General features: G+C 40.5%; 3 protein-coding genes across 5 annotated transcripts in view; 2 read left to right on the forward strand and 1 right to left on the reverse strand.

The window, feature by feature from the left end:
* Positions 1-3894, forward strand: part of LOC124147872 (PDF receptor-like) — a 51145-nt gene extending 47251 nt beyond the window's left edge. For both annotated transcript variants that reach the window (XM_048401352.1, XM_046518685.2), the window contains exon 2: positions 510-3894. In XM_048401352.1, coding sequence (XP_048257309.1) covers positions 2014-2883 — 870 coding nt within the window. In that variant the 5' untranslated portion in view covers positions 510-2013 and the 3' untranslated portion in view covers positions 2884-3894. The remainder of the gene's footprint in view (positions 1-509) is intronic.
* Positions 1-21754, forward strand: part of LOC124147870 (A disintegrin and metalloproteinase with thrombospondin motifs 18-like) — a 64494-nt gene that overhangs the window by 29943 nt on the left and 12797 nt on the right. The window contains exons 2-3 of the mRNA XM_046518682.2: positions 19795-19874; positions 21078-21207. Coding sequence (XP_046374638.2) covers positions 21078-21207 — 130 coding nt within the window. The 5' untranslated portion in view covers positions 19795-19874. The remainder of the gene's footprint in view (positions 1-19794; positions 19875-21077; positions 21208-21754) is intronic.
* LOC124147871 (glycoprotein-N-acetylgalactosamine 3-beta-galactosyltransferase 1-like) lies at positions 7483-16389 on the reverse strand. Of its 2 annotated transcripts, none has more exons than XM_046518684.2 (5): positions 16099-16389; positions 13752-13799; positions 12629-13104; positions 10283-10474; positions 7483-8537 (listed from the first exon to the last, which is right to left on the reverse strand). In XM_046518684.2, exons 1-5 carry the CDS (start codon positions 16199-16201, stop codon positions 8358-8360), a joined length of 999 nt encoding a protein of 332 aa, XP_046374640.2. In that variant the 5' UTR covers positions 16202-16389; the 3' UTR covers positions 7483-8357. The 2 variants fall into 2 exon arrangements, with proteins under 2 accessions (XP_046374640.2, XP_046374639.2); XM_046518683.2 differs by having other exon boundaries at positions 12629-13107.

Below are 21754 nucleotides of genomic sequence, written 5' to 3' on the forward strand. Positions count from 1 at the left end.
CAATGCAGTTCTTCTGCAAACGTAAAATCAATTCTTTGATCTAGTAATTTTAAAGAACAGTCAGATATGAATATTTTTATAGATAACAACTTTTTTAGTGTATCTAATTATTTTTATTGTTTTTACGACGGTTTCATGCCTGTATATAGTAGGCATGAAACGTCGAACAATACAAAAAAGAAGTTATTATCCATAAAAAGTTCACTGTACAAGTATTCGACGTGATGTCATTATATTTTTTTAAATGCTGTTCTGAAAGTGTCAAACTGATAACTACCAATTCTTTGACGTATATCATGACATACATTTAAACATTTCATATTCAATGTACAAACTGTGAAGTTTAAAAATAATTCTATAAGTGTGATTGCCTGCATACCTGGCAAATGTTCATTACTTCAGTATTTAGGTTCAGTTCATAATATGATTTTAGAATATGTCGTACAGGTAATAAGTTTAAGTCGTTTTGGTTACACGAACTGAGTTCATGTTTTCCACTATACTTTCAGGAATCAAAACGAAACGGTAAAAGCGGAAGAGCAGAAAAACGGCAAGCAGAAATAGTCCCAAAAATAGCGACAAGGAGATTTGCAGTGAACACCAATTATCTTAACGAAAAGGGATTGCTACGGATTACCAAGCCTAGAATCGGAAGTAACAAAATGCAGCAATTGTGTCTTAATACGCCACGAAGGGACCGCAGTGGAAGAACTGGCGCCAGGGTTAATGACACGTCTACAGGGTGAACGGTGTTTCGACAACGGCCATATAGCTCTACTTTGATGTCCGAAACTTGGTCGCTAAATTCTTGAACGTACTGACGAGGTCATGACGTCTCTAAAGCCAACTGCACCCTACTGCGCGAACATGACTGATGGTGTGCGTGTTGTTAACGTGTAACGAATATAAGTCAGAAACGGCATATAAGCAGCAACTACCCATACTGTGCATCACAGTCTTGCAAACAACCACCTCCATCATGGTTTCGTAATTAAGAACGCTCTTTGCTTCAATACCTTCTGTACTACACTGAATAAAGGAGACGTATCAGTTTAAAGAACGCACGACGAATTAACTTTGCAAGCAGGGAGTGTCAAGTGCCTAAATTTCGACTCTACAAAAGGATAATTTGTCCATGATCGATTTGTGTTGGGACAAATTTTCGTTCTGCATTGGCTCGGAAAGACGAAAACCGACAGAACTTCTTCAACCAGTCAAGTAGAGCATTCCCAGTAGTTTCAACGGTGCAAACGAATAATTTTTTTCGTGAATTCCAATTTGTCAATGTTTTACCCTTTCATTGAAACAATCACAATTTGTCCACATACTCTACATATCCGTAAAGTGTTGTACAGAAATTAGTTTAAACTTCGAAGATTAAAAAACGAATGTCACTCATCCTGGAAAGGAAATGATTAAGGATGGTGGGAATCTACGTCCATGGAGCATTGCTGTCGTTTCAAATTTCTAATCATTCTGGGCGGTTTTGTCCGACTCAAAGTAGTATGCATGAACATTATGCAAAGAAATGAAATGGTTATATGTACACCTGTCGACGTTAAACTATGAATAAGCTGATGGTCGTTTTTCAATCCTTACCTCGGCACTGATGTTGAATTAAAAGAAACATTTCCATGATTTTTATATTGTCGATATTGTTATCTATTTTGTGGAATCTATTCTGTGTCGGGATATTATTCTTCTGAGTGTCATCACATGGCTAAACATTGTGTCGTGTTTATATTCAGCACCTGTGACCACAGTATGTTTAGCAAGTCAATGCTTACACGAAGGTCTCGTGTTTCAACTCAGTAATATACATTTATTCAACTTCTGAGGAGAGGAATAATTACATATCTAATAACTGAACAGCCTTAATCATCAACCTGTTCACTGACATGCTTGGCCAATTGCCCAAACATTAACGTTCAGTACACGCGGTATCACGAGTCTAAGATGACCTGACAACGTTTTCCTCTTGTTGTATACGCCACAGTCCCCATCTACAGCAAGATGAAAACGCACGAGGCAGAATTTGTAGCAAGCCTGTACAAAGGAAACAACATTCTCGGGATCTCCCTTCTGAGTATATCAGTAACGGCAGTTCTTTTGGCCATGTTCATTTTTTCTTCTTTCGTCAGCCTTCAGAATGTCCGGACGTTGTTGTTGAAGCACTTGTTGGTGGCGTTCCTGTTCGAGGACTTCTTGACGCTGATCCAACAAGCCCTAGTCTACCTAGCCAGGAAGATGAAGGTTCCAGATATACGATGCTTCTTCAAGAGTACGGTTTTCTGTGAGACTTTGTTAGTTCTGTCCAAATATACCAGTTTGGCCAGCCTTACCTGGGTGCTAGTATTGGTAGTGTACCAATGGAGGAGTACCAAGCCTTGGTATAATGGAAATTGTGCGCGGGCTTTTATATGTGCAGTTGGTTGGTTGTTTTCCTGTGTCCCTACTATTACATGGACTGTGATTTTAGCGCTAACTCATAAAGGGAAGTGTTGGAACGGTCATCTTTCTATGTCAAGTATCTGGATAATTGAAGGACCGAAATTTGGACTGTTGTTTCTGATATTACTTTTTCTGATGCTAACAATGTGGAAATTGTTTGATAGGAAACGTGAAATAATCAATATCGACGAAATACTACGGAAACGAGCCCAACTGAGACAGTGTATGTGTGTATTCGTCTGGATATGCGTTGGACAAGTAACATATATAGTGAGTGCACATGCGCCGATGCAGTTGGATATCCGGTCACTTGCAGCATGGTCGTATGTGGTGACCATGCTTATGTCCAGCAAAGGGTTTGTTGTGTCCATTTGTTTTTGTTTTCTCGAGTCTGACGTCAGAGAGGCGTTGAAGACGCCGATTACAACATGACAGAAATACTTAGGTTGTCAAAATTACATATTCAATTTGGATAATGTTACTCTCTTTTGCCCTACTGACAGTACTTTATGGAATACTTTCTTTACAGTCGATGTATTTAATACACAGTGGCACATGTTCATTATTTGCGCATAGTAAAAAATGTTAATAGCGTGCCTAACAAGGGGATGCAATCGCCCCGCATGACACCGCATCTGGTGTAAATAGATTCGAACTAACATAGTTCAGCTGCTTTTATCTATATATGTTATTCAACTAAAAGTATTCCAGATTTGCGTGAACGTCCATTATCCCAAGAATCCTAACGTTATCAGCGGTTCGTTTCTCGTTATGTTGTTCGAATAACGAAAAACAAGCCAGCAGCGGATTCGAAAAACGAATACCTAAAAACGAACCCGCTTGATATACGGTATGTTATTTTTGTTATACCGAATCCGGTGCTGGAATGTTTTTCCTTATTCAAAAGCACTGAATAACTAAACAGTTTTTGGACGATGGTACATCGGTCAGACAAACATTATTACATGAGATTCAGTGTATTTGACCACATTGCTGTAGTTGTTTAATATACAGCCATCAAATAATTAAGAATCCGCTGCCGACCTGTTTTTTGTTATTCGAAAAACGAACCCGCTGATAACGTCAGGCTGTTTATCCGCATACATCTCCCCTTGAATAGACAGTTCGAAAGCTTCTTTTCCTGCAGCGCTAAGTCAGAGTGAGGCGACTATAGCTGCCGAATATGCGTTTGATATTCACTGTATCTTGTTCAGCTGTACATAGAGACGATTTAGATAAAGAAGGGTCGACATAATCAAACATACCCTACTGACATGCTATCTGATAGATAAAAAATGTATCCACTTGTACATGCGTTGTTTATATTTTATAAGAAAACCTCTACAGAATACGAACCAAACTCTCAGTTTAGGAACGAGAGGCGTGATGGATAAAGCTCAAACCGAGACGAAGCCTGTGGTCATGCTGTGTTTATCTATTACAAGAAAAAAGTGATTAAATGATTCATTATGCGAGTGAAACGTATCTGTTGTCTGACCTCTTTTCTTATCTGGGCGATAACGCGAGGCCCCTGGACATGCACTGTGCAACTCGTGCACGGCATGACAGCAGTTGTTGGGAACGTAGTCCTTCGCCAATCTATGGCGCCAACGTCGTTAGCGCAATGAAATTTAAAGGTACAAGGTCATATTTGTATTCTACTTTATGCCTTGTTTGCTTTTGGCACATTCTCAAAAAGAGAAATGAATCTTTTGTGGTCTCTCTGAAAAGGTATGTCAGTGCACTTGAAACTTTGTTTTGATCTCATGTTTAATTTTAATCTCAAACGTTGCAATTAGCATCACAAGTACATGGAAGCACAATCTCTGGAAACACACTGGAAACATATCTATATCAACCAGAGTCCGGTACATGTATCGTGATGGAGGACCGCTGTGACCGCTCATTTCACACAGGCCCCGAGGACAACTGATGGTATTCCCGAATCGCTACTTAGGTATGTTTTCTCGAAATAGATGGCTTTTAAGCTGTCTCGCAATTGATTTGTCGCATCTCGCTTTTTGTCTCGCTCCACAATTTTGGTGCTACAGATGTAAATGCTCCTATGCTTCTGGTTGTTTGGGGGGAAGGGGGAGGTGGGGGTCGCGGGTAGCCTAGTGGTTAAAGCGTCCGCTCGCCACACCGAAGACCCGTGTTCGATTCCCGACATGGGTACAATGTGTGGAGCCCATATTGGTGTCCCCCGCCGTGATATTGCTGGAATATTGCTAAAAGCGGCGTAAAACCATACTCACTCACTCACACACTCTGGTTGTCGGGGGACAACAGAGACTGAAGTGGTCCGAGGAACGGAGACTTATTTTGGAAGCATAGACTGATACAAGATCCTTGAGACAGGAATGACCGTTATCCTTCTGCATCTAAGTGTTCACCTGAAAAAACACGTGAACATCCATAAAACTTATTCAAGCTTTTACAAAGGTCATGAATGTTGTAACCCTGATCAAACAACCTTCTGAGAAGAGTCGTATGACGTTCTTTGGAATCATCGGAGAAAGATTATGCTCGATCTACCTCAAAAGTTGTCCTACAGACCTGTGGATAGTATTTTCAACTCTGATGTTTCGTGCACATATCTAAATATGAACGGAACGAGGCTGTTTCACTGGTCTCTGTTCTAGTTCCGGTGAGTAAATCAGAGGAAGGGAATTGGCTATTTGACCGTTATTGAACGATATCAGATCAGCAGTATACCTGAAGATTAATAAGCTAAACTTCCAGGTCAATTTTCCTTGTTTTGAATTTGTCAATCCGAGCAGAAATGCCGATTCTGTCATTGCCATGCCATTTAAAATAGAGTTTTCTGTTTTGTCAGTCAACCTCAAATGACATTAGCTATCAATTTTTAACAAATTGTCATTTTTACCAAAGAGTCTTTGATGGTAGAAATGTACAAGTGATTCTGTATATATGACCAACACGTTTAGTGACAAATGCCACATGAATCAAGTTTCTCCTTATGCTTGTCGAGCGAGATCGCGGTGTATAAAGTTGAAACATTAGTTGTTTTGACATAATGGAACTTGGTTCTTTTTTAGATTGCAACAAAGAAAAGCCAAACGAGAGGTAGCTCGTGTACTTTATTAGCCTCTTTTATGAGCATAGGTATGATACCGACCGTCCAAAAGTCATAACATGCGAGCATCTAGGCTTTTCCCCAGCACCCACATTTAAATGACCGTTTGGTTTATACTAGTTTCAGGGTGAAATATGTGTGTTTCAAACAACATAGTCTGTTTTTATTTATCTTACCAATAGTTCCTAATCCGCATAACTGCGATAATTCCACAAAATGAAAGTGTCTGCAGTTCTGATTCTTCCAGATATTGTTATACCTGTGAGCAATGCTAACGTACAATAAGTTTATACAATATAATACCTGATAATTATCCGATAGTATATATATATATATATATATATATATATATATATATATATATATATATATATATATATATATATATGTTTATATATATGTATATATATATATATATGTAATTCTTGAAATTTTCAGTTATTCTGTATAATAACAGTGAATCCAAATAATACCTGAAAATTATACATAATAATTCATTATGTTTTAACTGTAACAGATATATATATATATATTGCCATGGTCACTTCGCAAAATCTGTCACATATGAACATAAATGTTATTTAGATTAATCGATCCCTGAGTTATGTAATCAAATATATATATATATATATATATACAATTTGGTTAGGCAACAGTTTCACACTGAACGACTTGTTTTCATATCTGTAATCACTCATGCATGTAACATGCTTTTGCATCAGGCCATGACATGACGATGGTGCATTAAAGAAAGAAATTGAAATAAAAATCAACTTAATGAAATATTTGCTAAGGTTCCGAAGGGCGAAATGCTTCATATTTCTAGGGGGCGTTCATTATACGCACCTAACAACGTTGCAAACATCCTCATCTTCCCGGCACATCTAGTGTGTGATGTAAATTAACAGTGCTGTTTTCAATGCTGCACTGTTCAGGGATTACACGAAGCTTCAGAACCCGTGTCTGTTTCATATCATTCCTTTCATACCTCATCTCACAAATCCATCTACGTATTTGCAGAAACACATAAAAATAACATTTTAGTAGTAACGTGTATCTATGACGTAAATCAAGATTGATGTTAAAGTGATGAAAATGCCCTTGAGGCTGATGTGTAATAAGAAATTTCTCACGGATGTCTAAATACGTCAACAGAATGCTCACGTTTGCATAAACAAGCTATTAAAATGTTGCAATAGAAATAAGCATTTTGAGAACATGAATCATAAAAAGATAATGAAACGAAGTGAAATGTTACATGCATTGATACCAAAATGCCAAGGTAGCTTTTGGTTACTAGAGGGGGAAAAGCAATCATTTGTGTATGGTTACTTGGAATTAAAGAACTGCCCTTTAGGCACAACAGAATGGCAAGCAAAATCGTCAATTTGAATAAACTCTCTGCGTGGAATTTAGGTTATCCTTCAGGCTAGTGTGTAAATTATAGGATTATCTGGTGTCAGCGATTTTCAGATAAGTCTTCAAGTGTTATCGTCTATGTGTTGCTGATGGTGAAAGGCAATGTAGATGCTTTTGCATGGATCTGCTTACCAGATAAGGTGGTAGCGCAGTCAGAGCGGTGCGTGCATATGGCGGCTGTGACAATCATAATGTGCTGAATAGATACAGATGTTGATAAATAGGCCAGGAGAAAGATAATATATGTAACGACTTTTTTCTATACTATTATCAGTAACACACACCCCAACACAAACACACACACTCCCCATCCACCCACCCATTCCCAGGATAGATTTGGTCTTCGGGATCTAGCGGGATCTGGTGATCCGACTCGCTGACCTGGTTGGTGTATGTCATCGTATCCCAATAGTGTATATCGATGCCCATGATGTCAACCACTGGGACTTGAATATTTACAGACAGTCGTCATTTAGCTTGAATATTGTTGAGTGCGTCGTCAAACAAAACACAAGCATGTTTCAGATTTTATGTAAGCTTCAGGACACTAGTTCATGAACTGCACACACACACACACGAGGATAACCCATGTATGCTGTTGGTGAATGTTATACTTGGAATCACACATTTACGCGTCAATCAAGCATCAGTTGTCAAATATATGTCCAGATGTCGACAACTGTTTGAATGTCAAATATGCCGTGTTTTGCAAAGCATCCATTTCAATATTGTAAATGCACGATAAATATTAATGGAATAGCAAAGTTTGACATCGCCCAAAACCGCATACAAAGGTGCACGTTCATGTGCAGTGTGCAAATGTATATAATATTATATGAAAGAGGACATACAAAATCAAACAGTACAACATCACAACAAGACAATGCAATCTACACATTTAAGCGTTTACATATTATTATTACTTGAATACAGATACACCTCTCTACCAACAATAACATGGCAATTCGACACTTAAGATGCCTGCTACCCAGGAACATATCCTTCTATTAAAAAAGTACGGCGCTACCATAGTCCCTTAACCATATTCCAGATACAGTTGAAGATTAATTTCGATAAGTTGTCACCCTAAAACGTAACATACTTCATCATTATGTTCTTCATCGACGTTCCACTAAACGAGAATAGTATTTTACATAAGGCATCCGCAAACTGCATTATTCCGTTATGAATAACCGAGTATTCGTGACACCGGTTTTAAGCGCATCATGGTCTCTTCTTGTGACACTTGTGAGATTGTTGTATAATCCAGATGATCTTCCTGCAGGACAGTGCACGAGAACAACCAGACATGCAAAGCACTACTTGCCAAATGTGTAAAATAAGTGAGATCAAGCCAGTATTGACTATAACGAACGAGACCTCATTCGTCTTATCTGTTTTGGGTCGGTAAAGGAGCTTCTGTTTCTGCTTTAAAGAAGTGTTGGAACTGCGTCCAGTCAGTGTCCCGTCCATACACAGCTGCCCGGTACAGCAGAAACTCCAGCATTCGGATCTCTCGCGGGGTCACTTTGTGGAAACTGATCGGCAACTTGCTGCAACACATCATACCCTGAAACAACCGGGAGATTCAATGAGCCTGTATTGTATTCCGTGTGTGTCTACTTAACAAGAATGGTGGCCAAACGTTGAAGACAATAAACCAAAGGTTATGAGATTCCTGTCATAATGAAGGTCGAATATCACTCCAGGGATGTACTATTCTATAGTCGCAGCTTTGCCCTAAAATGGGTGTATAGCACATCTTGATGGAACTGACCAGTGATATTTCTTAACTGATGGTATTATAAGTGTTGTTTACACTGTTGGTTCGAGGGGCGTTCAATAAGTTTTGCAACTTGGGCATTGTGTTTACACAAACAATGTCAACTTGTGGCAGGTGTGACACTAGTCGTAACATCAGGTTGATACTTGTCATAACAAGTTCCAGATACAACAATAAGTTAGATTTGATGGCTTCATTCACCTATGGGTGGTCACAGTCATGGATTCTCTCAAACATGAACAAAGCGCTGTAATAAAGTTCCTTACATGCTCCGGTTCACAAGTCGAGAATTGCACAGGCCGCCATATTTGAATGTGGATTCGAAAAGTTAAATCACCCACCCTACAGCTCAGACTTAGCCCCCAGTGACTATTTCCTGTTTCGGCAAATAAAATCTGCCCTACGTGGCAGACGCTTCCAGGATGACGAGGACATAAAGGCTGCCACAGGGGAATGGTTAGAGGGCCAATCTGCGGATTTCTATAAAAGTGGTATTAAAAGCTTGAAGGACAAATGGAATTAGTGTATTGAGGTGAATGGAGATTTTATTGAAAAATAAAAGTGCAAAAGATATTCTGCGACTTGCAAAGCTTATTGAACGCCCCTCGTATGTCAGCGAAGTCATCTGTTTATATGGCGTACCACACTGCAAAGTCCATAGGTTACCGTATAGGTGATGGTTTAATAGCTTGTGCAAGAAATGTAGGAATAGGATTGTGTGTTCTTTAAACAATAAATACTTATATAGCTAAGGTAGATGTAAGCGAACACTTAAACTGATGCGCAAAGTTAAGCCATTCATCTTATGTTGGTCAAGAAACTAGAATCTAGAACAACGCTAATCAAAGACTTATTCCAGACGGTGAAACAAGTGGTCCAGTGGTCTAAGTTCCCGCAGTTAGTTGCATCAGGATCCGCTGATCCTTAAACCTAACTATACGCCTGAGTATGATGCTTGGTTTGACAACGCCCTTGCCGTCAAGTCTTTGAATGGCATTTAGTTGTGAAATAAATGCTATGAGAAAAATCCTCATAGCATTTAATCACCTGTTGAAGGAGTAAGCATAAACTCAGATACGTTGCGTTCCTCATAATAAAGAAGTTTAAATGCATAACTTCTCTTCTATTACCGGGGGGCGCGATTCGCTGTGCAGAGTTGCCTCCCTTGGGCACGCCAGAAACCTATGATTGTGAGTTTGAATCCCGGTTCAACTCGATTATGTTTCTAGGTTTGTCAGCACCATACCCGTGCTCGTGGGTTTCACCAAAGTGGTAAACGTCTGAGACCTCCATCCCTTCGGGCTATCCACCCTCATTAAGCTGACACGCGGCGATATAACTTGAATACTGTTAAAAGCGGCGTTAAACCCAACTCACTCACTCACTCCATTACCGTGATCTTTAGTTTAACAAAAAGTGATATACATCCCTTGTTTTATCACTCCGGGCTTTCTTTCCTACATGAATGAAATAAAATACTATTCACATGGGTTTTAAACCCAACTCACTCTCTCAAGCACTTGACGTCTTACCGTTTTAGCTGGGTGCCGATCATACCGGTATAATTGCTTTGGTAGGTTCCCCATAATGTATTCCCCAAGGTTGAGGGGGTAAAAGGTCTCCCGACCAGTGTCGTCTAGAGAGTTATACGCAGGCACGCCGACCTTCTTTAGACATTTGCCCAACTCCACATCCTCATGGGTACCTCCCTTCCGGCACGCGCCCTGCAACAGCGGGACATAAAGTGTGGTCAAGTATATATGACGTCACTTACACACATGACGCTGTTCGAAGCTACGTAAAATCAAACTCACACAATCACACAGTGGTAGCTAAATCGTTTATTCCTGAGGGGATACATATTTGTATTTCTGTTAGAACAAACGGAAGTCTAAACAAAATGGAAGCGACCATTTGAAACCCCTCAAACACATGAACGATTGTAAATTTACATTGATAATGTTCGCGAAACTGGTCGTTTAGCACATGGATGGTAATAGTGCGTCAGCTAAAATACTATACCGCCGTCATATTAAATTTGCTAACGGCATCCAAATATTCGAGATAACGATGATTTTGTCAATAAATGATTGGAAAAGTTCCGCGGAAAATAGAACTTTGACCATTTCCATTCTGGGTTATCCAAACACAATTTTAGATATCTCCTTGTGTATGTTTTATATAATAATAAATAGGTATTAAGAATAACTGGTATTCCATAATTATTATGAGATCAAGAATGATCACCCTGTCCATTTTTCCATATATTAGCGTTGACATACTTGTTGCATATAGGTTGTTTTTTTATGACAATACAAACATATTAACCATGCATGCTCCTGCAGAGGAACACACCGCCCGGTGTCTACACAGACAAATACACACACACACACACACACACACACACACACACACACACACACACACACACACACACACACACACACACACACACACACACACACACACACAACACAAAAACACACACACACACACACACACAAAACACAAAAACACACACAAAACACAAAAACACACACACACACACACACACACAAACAAAAACACACAAAAACAAAAACACACACACAAAAACAAAAACACACACAAAAACACACACAAAAAAAACACACACACAAACACACAAACAAACACACACACACACACAAACAAACACATACAAACACACACATACTCGTATATATCAATGTCTATATCTATATCTTTATCTATCTATCTATCTATCTATCTATCTATCTATATATATATATATATATATTAGCGTTGATATATATCTATATCTATATCTATCTATCTATCTATCTATCTATATATATATTAGCGTTGAGATTGAGATATATATATATATATATATATATATATATATATATATATATATATATATATATATATATATTCTGTCCAAAGTCTTTGAATGGTTGGGGGAAGGTATACCATTACGGGATAAAGTGAGGGTGTTAGATCTCGTCACGATGGCGAACACCTTAGTCTGTCATACAGACATTGAATCAATTATATATCCAATACAGCCCATTGCAAGTCTAGATATCTTTGAAAATGAAGAAAGTCTCTGGATTCCTTTTTATAATATTTTATAACTTTAATTTAACAACTCGGGTTTTATTCTGAAAAATATGGTCATTTGAGAGACTAGATATTAGTCTAGCAAACACCTATTACGTTGGATATGAACAAGATCTGTTTTGAGATGGCCCCCCTGTATCATGACAACTCCTGTACAGAATATGTCGACTTGCAGATAAACCCGGATCCGCCCATCGCTACTTTGAAGAAGGGAAGCGGATTCATTACTCAACCAAACGCTACGCCATAGTTTACGAAGCCACTGAAATGCTGAAGTCGATGAAGTTCAGGTAAAATAGAAATAGTATGTTTTTGTGTTAAAGTTAGGCCAGTGCAGATGTGGAACGTACACCAGGAATTGTGTTGCAGTGTTCGGGGAGTGGGTGTCCTGTTTCGAGGGACCAGGATATGAAGGAGGGTGGGACGTTGTGGTGATGCGGATCCCTCAGATACGGCACCACGATCACTCGTGGGTTCATGTTGGCGATATCGTGCTTAAAGTCAGGAAATTGTGCTCTGGGCAACGTTCTCATTACACATTATAAATAAAGGTCACCTCTTAATCCGCAGTTTCAAACAAATACAAGGGTTGTGAAAAGGTTCTTAGCCTGACTAACTCTCAACAATGGGCCATAACAAAGTGAACTAGTCAATGTAGTACATTGTTTGAGTAGTTCATTGCAAGTGTATTTAGTCTGTTGAGGCCGTTTGTGTATTAGTGACAGCCAGTTGAACGTGACAGGGACACAGATTGGGAAAGAGGCATGACTAACCTCCACATTGTAGCCTTCTTCCACTAATCTGCGCACAGCCTGACGGCTGAGGACGTACCCCGCGCCACCACTCATGTACCCTGGGTTGACGAACATCTTAAACAGGTGTCCAAGGTACACCGCCTCGTCCTGGCTGAAGAACGATAGTAGGTATTTCAGGTTCTCCATGACAATAAATGTGTCGTCATCTGCCTTCAAGAACCAATCATAATCAGTCAAATAGTGTTGATAGATGTATTTGATTGCTGCTATTGTCTTTTTAGCTAGGCGTTTCCGACCGTCTTTGATGTTGAAGTCGACTATTGAATGTCCAGGGGTGGTGACGTTTGTTGTCATGATGAAGATCTTGTTGTCACATCGTCTCGCCCAAGTCTCATTCACAGCAGGGATTTTGTCTTGCAGTGCTTTTTCTTGTGTGGTTATCCAACAAAAGACCCGGATATGTGATTTAGTGTGGATGTCTTTAGGTTCATCGTCTGCTGGAACAGTAAGCGGGTTACGGGTTGGTGAATATGGCTACTGCCCACTTGCAAACGACATACAGTGAGAAATGTTTATGCAGAATATAGATCAGAATAATACAGTTTTGCGACATAGTGAAACAAATTAACAGCTCATCCGCGATGGTTAATATACCGAAGGTCGGAAGGTGGTACACGGACATTCAACTGGTACGAATCCTGTAGACCCCACCAGTGCCACATGTTCGATTATCAGTACTGGTTCAAAAGACTTTTTACTGGGGAATGACTTTTGTATGACAATATTAGATTTTTGTGGAGTGCGAACTGCGTCATCATGAGCTGCTAGTGACGTCATATAAACTTATGACGTTATGTCGGTATGATGCCTTTACGGACCAACAGCCGACTTTGGATATCATAACCCTTAAACTAGCCAATCAGATAGCTTACATTTCTTACCAATAATAATAAGACCAGTAATGAGCAACTGGTCAATCAAACAGCATCGTTGTCTCTCGATGAAGGGTTCTTTTTCTATAAGACACTACATCAAGCACATACATGTATCTGCGTCTGTTGTTGATTGTAGTCACTCTCAAGGACATTGCATTTTTTATCCAACACAATATCTTTATAAGCTTTAAACAAGCCTCACGTACCTCTGTGTGCGTGTCGCACGTTTCGCCATGGCTCCGAACCTTTGAAACCTGAAGAAAGAAAGCAATGATTTCGAGTAGTCATATAGAATAAAGCCATCAACACATTACACAAGGCTATTAGACGGTTAATTGATTTACAGATTTAATGAAAGGTATCTAAGTATCCATAAAAATTACAGAAATGCATCTGTTTCTCCAGACAGCTGTTCCTCGTGATCTGGTTTCATAGATAGTGATTAATGTACATACGTGTTTGTAAAAACAGATTAGAGTGCTCGACTTGTCCGCTTCAATTCCATATCATGATTTCTACCATGTGTTCCCGTGTTTGTTTGTTTTTCAGATGAATACTTGAATACTTGAATACTTGAATACTTGAATACTTGGATACTTGGATACTTGATTTGCCCTTGCCTGTGTTTGTGGCTGGTGCCACTGATTGGGCAGGAAACGCTCACTTTTTCGCGAACGCATGGAATGATCACTATTTGATACTTAAATACATGCTTATAATATAGTTCGAATCGTACAACGGATTCTGCTTTTAGTAGATATTTCTTTCTGTTTTTGTAGCTTTGATGTATCATTTTCATTTTATGTATTGAAACGAGAGTTCATTGTGTTGTATTCAGTCCCAAATTTGAACATCACATTCACTTTGCAAAATAAATATGCGCTACTTGTATTGCCAAAGAAAGGTCCCAGTAAAGCAGGAGTTAGGTGAGAGTGTTGGGTTTAACGCCGCTTTTAACATTATTCCAGTTATATCACGGCGTGTCAGCTATCATGGGTTTCTGGCGTGCCCAAGGGACGCAACTCATAGACGACTGGGCCATGTTATGATGACATGCTTCAACAATGTCTGATTACCGTTTGACATATTATATGTAAGGTATCAGCGAAAGGTCTTGTAAGTGTAAAACGTGTATCTAATACAAGTATGTTTGCCTTCGACAATAAAATCACAATCCTGAACACAAGCTGATTACATTTTACTCTACCCCGTGTGAGAAGCATGTTACACATCGATTATGAAGGTAACACGTGTTTCCAGTGATCGATATTCTGACCACATGAATATGTATGTCAGCTACCGAGCATATTCTCAGTACATCTACTTCCAATCATGGCAGTGTTATCCAGATCCATGTCTAGTCACATAACTTCAACTGCATATCGATATTTGAGATGTATATGCGTGTGCGTGTTCTTTCATAGGTATGGCATTGTCTTGTGTTTATTCAGTATCTTTCACCCACCCACTCGCTCGCTCGCATGAAGTCATAGGGAAAGTCGTCGGTCTTAGTGAGTACTTGTATGTATTTCCACATTAAGTCGAATACATGCACACATTAGTAGAACAGAAAGGGAAGCATTATTTTCATGGGCCCTGTCGAAAATAATATGGCCCAAGTCTCTCACTAATGGTGAAACCGTATATGTGTCCGTGGAGAGTTAAAAACGGCAAACCTTTCCGCGTGACACATCTCATTTCAATCAGTACCACAAACACAAACCTTAAACTGTTCATCCCCAGATACGGACTGGAAGAGGTTGCGGGGGTGGAAACGGATACCTATTAAACTATTCTTATCCCTACAATATCACACACCTCATGAGGCATATACAAACTTAATCAGTGGTTTAAACATGAATGTACACAAGTTTTTCATCATTTATTACAGATTAACAATATACTTACTAATGTGTTTACAAGCAACGCTCGATCCCCGTCCGCGTCATACGTTAAAAGATGGTACTTGTTGTTACGCTGTCTGGCGCTCGGTATTAAAGGGCTAAAACAAGGACTGGTCGGCTCGGAGTCAGTATACTGTGTCTGAGTGGGGTATTCATGTTAAACTGCGGCATGGTACCGGGAAAAACGTCATGTTGCAGCAGCAGTCGCATTGATGAAGCAAACATTGTAGGGGTATATTTATGATGGTACTACTACTACTACTACTACTACTACTACTACTACTGCCTAGTGGTAGAGCCTCCGCCCGGAGAGCTGGAGGTTCGGGATTCGATCCCCGGCCGGGTCATACCAAAAGACGTTAAAAGATGGTACTTGTTGTTACCCTGTCTGGCGCTCGGCATGTAGGGGCTAAAAAGTATTGGCCGTCTCGGAGTCAGTAAACTGTGTCTGAGTGGGGTATTCATGTTAAAGTGTGGCATGGTATCTCAGTGGGCTAGCACAATAAAATCGGCATCGGTCCGGACTAGTACGGGTACAAGCAGCCACACCCACACACGTGCGTGCGTCGCTATATAAGTGCAATAATCTTGGACGCGACGTTAAACCCAATTTCAACTCACCTTCACCTCACAAACAACGCACACCTACCTTTCCAGTGCAAAAGCTTGCCGGTGGTGAGAGCCAGATAGAGGAATACAAGATAGAAGGACACTAACACCAGCACGATGAAAGCCAACTTGACTTCCTTCATGAAGACACGTCATTCAAACGTACACGATGACGGCCTAATCCGGAGGTCTTCACTGTTAGAAATTAACACAGCGTTGCTGGAGGTCATTCGTGTTTTAGTTCGAAAGTGCTCAAATTATCCGATCCAGAACAAAATGCATCGAGTCATTTATTAACATGGGAGATTGATATAGTGTATGCTAATCAATACCATGGAGTCGTTGTACATTGTGGCAGTCAGCGTGCACGACGTACGCCAATACGCCAATAACACATGCTGCCATCCGTGCCTTATAACCTATAGTGTTCAGCAGCATTGTGTATATGATGTGGGAGACTTGCTAACAGATGTTCTTTGCTCCGCAATCTGGTGCCCATAGAAAGTGCCTGGATGCGATAGATTCCAAGTAGCCGGAAACTGGGACATGGTCTGTGTGTAATGATGGTAATCCTTAACTGATTACATTAAAAACAACTTGAGTTAGACACAAAAGTGGTTTTGATTGACCTGGATCAAACATGCTAGGACTGACAACTGGCCCGAGCCCAGTTCATATTTAACACTGCTTCAGCAATGTACTGGCATTCCATTAATGTCCGAAATATATGGTTTACGTGGACACCGTTAGTGAAATAAGTGCCATTGGATAATGGTGGTGAGGTGAAATTGGGTTTAACGTCGCGTCCAAGATTATTGCACTTATATAGCGACGTGCATGCACGTGTATGTGTGTGTGTGGCTGCTTGTACTAGTCCGGACTGATGCCAATTTATAGTGCTAGCTCACTGAGATACCATACCGCAGTTTAACATGAATACCCCACTCAGACACAGTATACTGACTCCGAGCCGACCAGTCCTTGTTTTAGCCCCTTAATGCCGAGCGCCAGACAGGGTAACAACAAGTACAATCTTTTAAGGTCTTTTTGTATGACGCGACCCGGGATCGAACCCTGGACCTTCCGCTCTCCGGGCGGACGCTCTACCACAAGACCACGGAGGCGGTCTCCATTGGATAATGGGGATTCCGTGGGTAAAATATATGGTATAGAGGGTATGATATTCCGTGGGTGAAACATATGGTTTACGTGAATTCCGTGAGTGAAATATATGGTTTATGTGGAATCCTTGGTTGAAATGTATGGTTGAGGGAGAACTCCGAGAATGACGTATAGGCTCACTCACTCACTCACTCACTCACTCACTCACTCACTCTCTCACTCACTCACTCACTCACTCACTCATGCGGCATGGCATCCAAGTGGGTTTTCACAATAATATAAAATGTCAATGCAAGAGAATAACCAGTCTTGATTATCCGCCGAAATAGATGTCCTTTGGTGTAAAGGGCGTAAAACCGCTAAAGGTTTCGATCATGACTAGGACAGGCACACACACACACACACACACACACACACACACACACACACACACACACACACACACACACACACACACACACACACACACACACACACACACACACACACACACACACACACACACACACACACACACACACACACACACACACACATGTACGTCGCTATGTAAGTACATGTAGAATGTTTAGGTGTGGGAGGCCAAAGCCTCATGTAGATTCCAGTTGTATACAGTAACACACAATTGAGGCAGTTACATTGAAAACAATACGTGTGTATAATATTTGTAATGTCTTTGTAAAAGAGCTGCCTTCACATGTCTATATTTCACACACACACACTCACACACATTCACACACACACTCACACTCTCTCACACACACACACATTCACACACATTCACACACACACACACACTCTCTCTCTCTCTCTCACACACACACTCACACACTCTCTCTCTCTCTCTCTCTCTCTCACACACACACACACACACACACACATACACACACACACACTACATATATGTGTGACTATTTGCTTTCGTTATATCTTGGGCGATAAGTTACAATTTAGTGTTATTTTTCTTCAAGAGCAGTATTTCGGATCAAACTGAACGAACATAGAAAGACGCTTGTTTATGAAATGCGTATTCACTCATGTTCCCGCCAAGGCATCAGATGGACAGGGATTGTATATACGAGGCATGTTGTGTCATTAAACATATATGGATCAATAAAATGACCAAATCCTTAATCTTATACAATCCTTTAAGGGACATTAAGGGACTAAAAAGTCGAGCTGGGTGGTGACACCAGGTGATGTGGGTGTCATGTGTGGAGGATACACGTGAAGCATGGTGGTGTGGGGTGTAGAGACACATACATATTTACTAAATAAAGATTGCTGAGCGTGTCAGACCATGACGGGTGTAACGATGAAATACCTATTTTCAGCGTTCATTGTACTCATACAGTGTCAACGAGGATGTTCGGGTATGTGAATTCTTGTATCCTAGTTTTAGATTTAACAAGCTTAACATTGGTTCTTAAAGACTGAATCAGAAATCAGTATTTGATAGAAATAAGCTGGAATCGTCATGTAATATGAAATAAGAAATGTGTGTACCATGTTTACCGGAAATGACTTCTGTTGTAATCCGAATTTAAATTACATTTTATATCTACATTGAGATATCGATTTACTTGAGGTGTGAAATATAAACTGTAATTGAAAAAAAAACACGTTGGTTCAATTTGAAAACACATTAGGAAACCTGAAATCTGAATTCGCGGAATGCAAAGGCATATAGATGATATATTCACCGTTTAACCGTTGGTATACGAAATATGAATAGTCAATTATTTCTTGATAATTATTTAATTTCTAAGGAAGAGAATATATGGATGTCAACTTCTTTATTATGAGGAACACAGCGTTTCGGAGTATATGCTTACTCCTTTATCAGGTAGTTTCTCATAATAAAGAAGTTTACATCCATATATTCTCTTCCTTATGTGAATCACTTCTAAATGCCTTTCAAAGACCTATCTAATTTCTATTACTGTAATGATATTTGTTTCATGTCAGTTCGTGATGATGATGATGATGATGAGGAGGAGGAGTACTAGTAGTAGTAGTAGAAGTTGTAGTAGTAGCAGCAGTAGTAGTAGCAGTAGTAGTAGTAGCAGCAGCTGCAGCAGTAATAGTAGTAGTAGAAGTAGTAGTAGTAGTAGTAGTAGTAGTAGTAGTAGTAGTAGTAGTTATATACTGTAGTAATAGAGAGGTGAGGTGAAATGGTGTTTGACGTCGCGTCCAAGATTATTGCACTTATATAGCGACGTGCATGCACGTGTGCTATTTGCTGGTTGTACTAGTCCGGACCGATGCCGATTTTATTGTGCTAGCCCACTGAGATACCATGCCACACTTTAACATGAATACCCCACTCAGACACAGTTTACTGACTCCGAGACGGCCAATCCTTTTTAGCCCCTTAATGCCGGGCGCCAGACAGGGTAACAACAAGTACCATCTTTTAACGTCTTTTGGTATGACCCGGCAGGGGATCGAATCCCGGACCTCCTGCTCTCCGGGCGGAGGCTCTACCAGTAGTAGTAGTAGTAGTAGTAGTAGTAGTAGTAGTAGTAGTAGTAGTACCATCATAAATATACCCCTACAATGTTTGCTTCATCAATGCGACTGCTGCTGCAACACGACGTTTTTCCCGGTACAGGTGCACCTGACGCCGGGCCCGTGCTGCTGACCGTCATCGACCACGGCGAGATCGTCAGGGATCATGTCAAAATAAAACCGGTATGTTTCGGGGTATTTCTAGTTCATGAAATGATATGCCACCTGGAGATGGTTTTATTAAAAAGACATTGTCGTAAACCGATCTCGTGATGTTTTATCATCACAGTATTTGTAAATAGTCCCATAATAGTATCAAGTAACACGACCTACACGGAAGATTGCTCATATCAGCGATAGCGTTGTTGTCTTCACAACCAATAGATAATAACCGTTAAAGAGAAAGCCTAGCGGGCCAAGAATCGGCTCGTCACATCGAAGATTAGAGTTCCAATGTGTGGGGGGCGGTCGGGTAGCCTTGTGGTTAAAGCGTTAGCTCGTCACGCCGTAGACCCGGGTTCGATTCCCGACATGGGTACAATGTGTGAAGCCCATTTCTGGTGTCCCCCGCCGTGATATTGCTGGAATATTGCTAAAAGCGGCGTAAAACCATACTCACTCACTCACTCCAATGTGTGAAGCTTAATCATTTCGTCCCCCGTCGTGATATGGCTAAAATACGGCTTAAAACCAAATTCACTCACTTATTATCATCTGGGGGTGGATGGGTGGTCTTGTGGTTAAAGAGTGGTCACACATGACACTCTACATGGGTACAATGTGCCGAAAGTGGCGAAAACGCCCCACTCACTCACTCACTCTTTCCCAACATTAACCCTCTCATTACTGATGTTTTGATATACTTGTGTCAACTGTTGTTTGTTTGTTGTTTAACTCCGCACCCAGCAATATTCCTGCTACGATTGTCTGTAATTAATAATCGAGCTTGACCCATACCAGTGACCAATCCTGTGATTACCATCACGCACAGCGATCTACGCAATTGGGAAACGATGACATGCATCATCAACCAAGTCAGCGAGACTGCCCGACCGATCCCGTTAGCTGCCTCTTACGACAAGCATGAACGCCTCTTACGGCAAGCATGGGTGGCTGAAGACCAATTCGAAACCGGATCATCACGGGTCGATTATGCATTTATGACTAAAGACTTAGTAAGGAAACTATTAGAGAATAGACCACCCGATTCCTTTAGTCGCCTCTCACGACAAGCATTGGTTGCTGAAGACTGGTTCTAACCCGGATCTTCACTTTGGGGGTTAAACTGTTGTTAATATGTAACTATTATACTATAATGATGTTTTAACATTCAATGCTATCTACACAAAGATGATATGCGTCAACACTGACTGTTAATTCCTCCAGATGTCAGGACGTGATCAGCTGGCAAAGTTTCAGTCGGGTCGACGTAAGTCAGAAATCATAGACCTAAAACCCCGTAAAACTCCGGGCCACACGAGACCTCTAGCCTTCACAGAGGACATACACCATGAGGGTAAGTCAATGTATGACGTGCTTCCGACAGGCTAACGACACCCACGAGGTGTGACCGCCATGTCCGACAGGGGGTCAGCCGCATTGACGTCCCCTAGGGCCACTTTAATCCTCAACTTTGACTTAGCGGGGATAATACTTACCTTGGGGGTTATTATAGTCCTATCAGTAAGTCATGTTGTTGTAATGGGAGGGCTTAATAGTAAGTGGAACACGGTGTATCCATAAAATGTGGCTACTTTGTAATGCGTTGATAAAGAAGGGCAGAAATCCTTGCTGATTGAAAAACGTGTTATACTCTTGCACAGAGAAAATGCAGAACACCGAAGCTTACCTAAATCTAAATCTGACAAAACAGATTAAACAATTACATTATTGTTTTAGAACGGTGACACTTTATAGCAGATATGGTAAAGTAGAAAGATTTATTCGCGATTCGCTTAATTTCCGGCGTTTACCTAAAACTAATAGGTCGCCTTCCTACGAAGACGCCAATGCAATAGCCTAATGGTGAAGGTGTTGGCTCGTCACGCCATAGCGCCGGGTTT

Source organism: Haliotis rufescens, unplaced genomic scaffold (assembly GCF_023055435.1).
Source record: "Haliotis rufescens isolate VD_foot unplaced genomic scaffold, xgHalRufe1.0.p SCAF_1, whole genome shotgun sequence".
NCBI classification, from domain to species: Eukaryota; Metazoa; Mollusca; class Gastropoda; order Lepetellida; family Haliotidae; genus Haliotis; species Haliotis rufescens.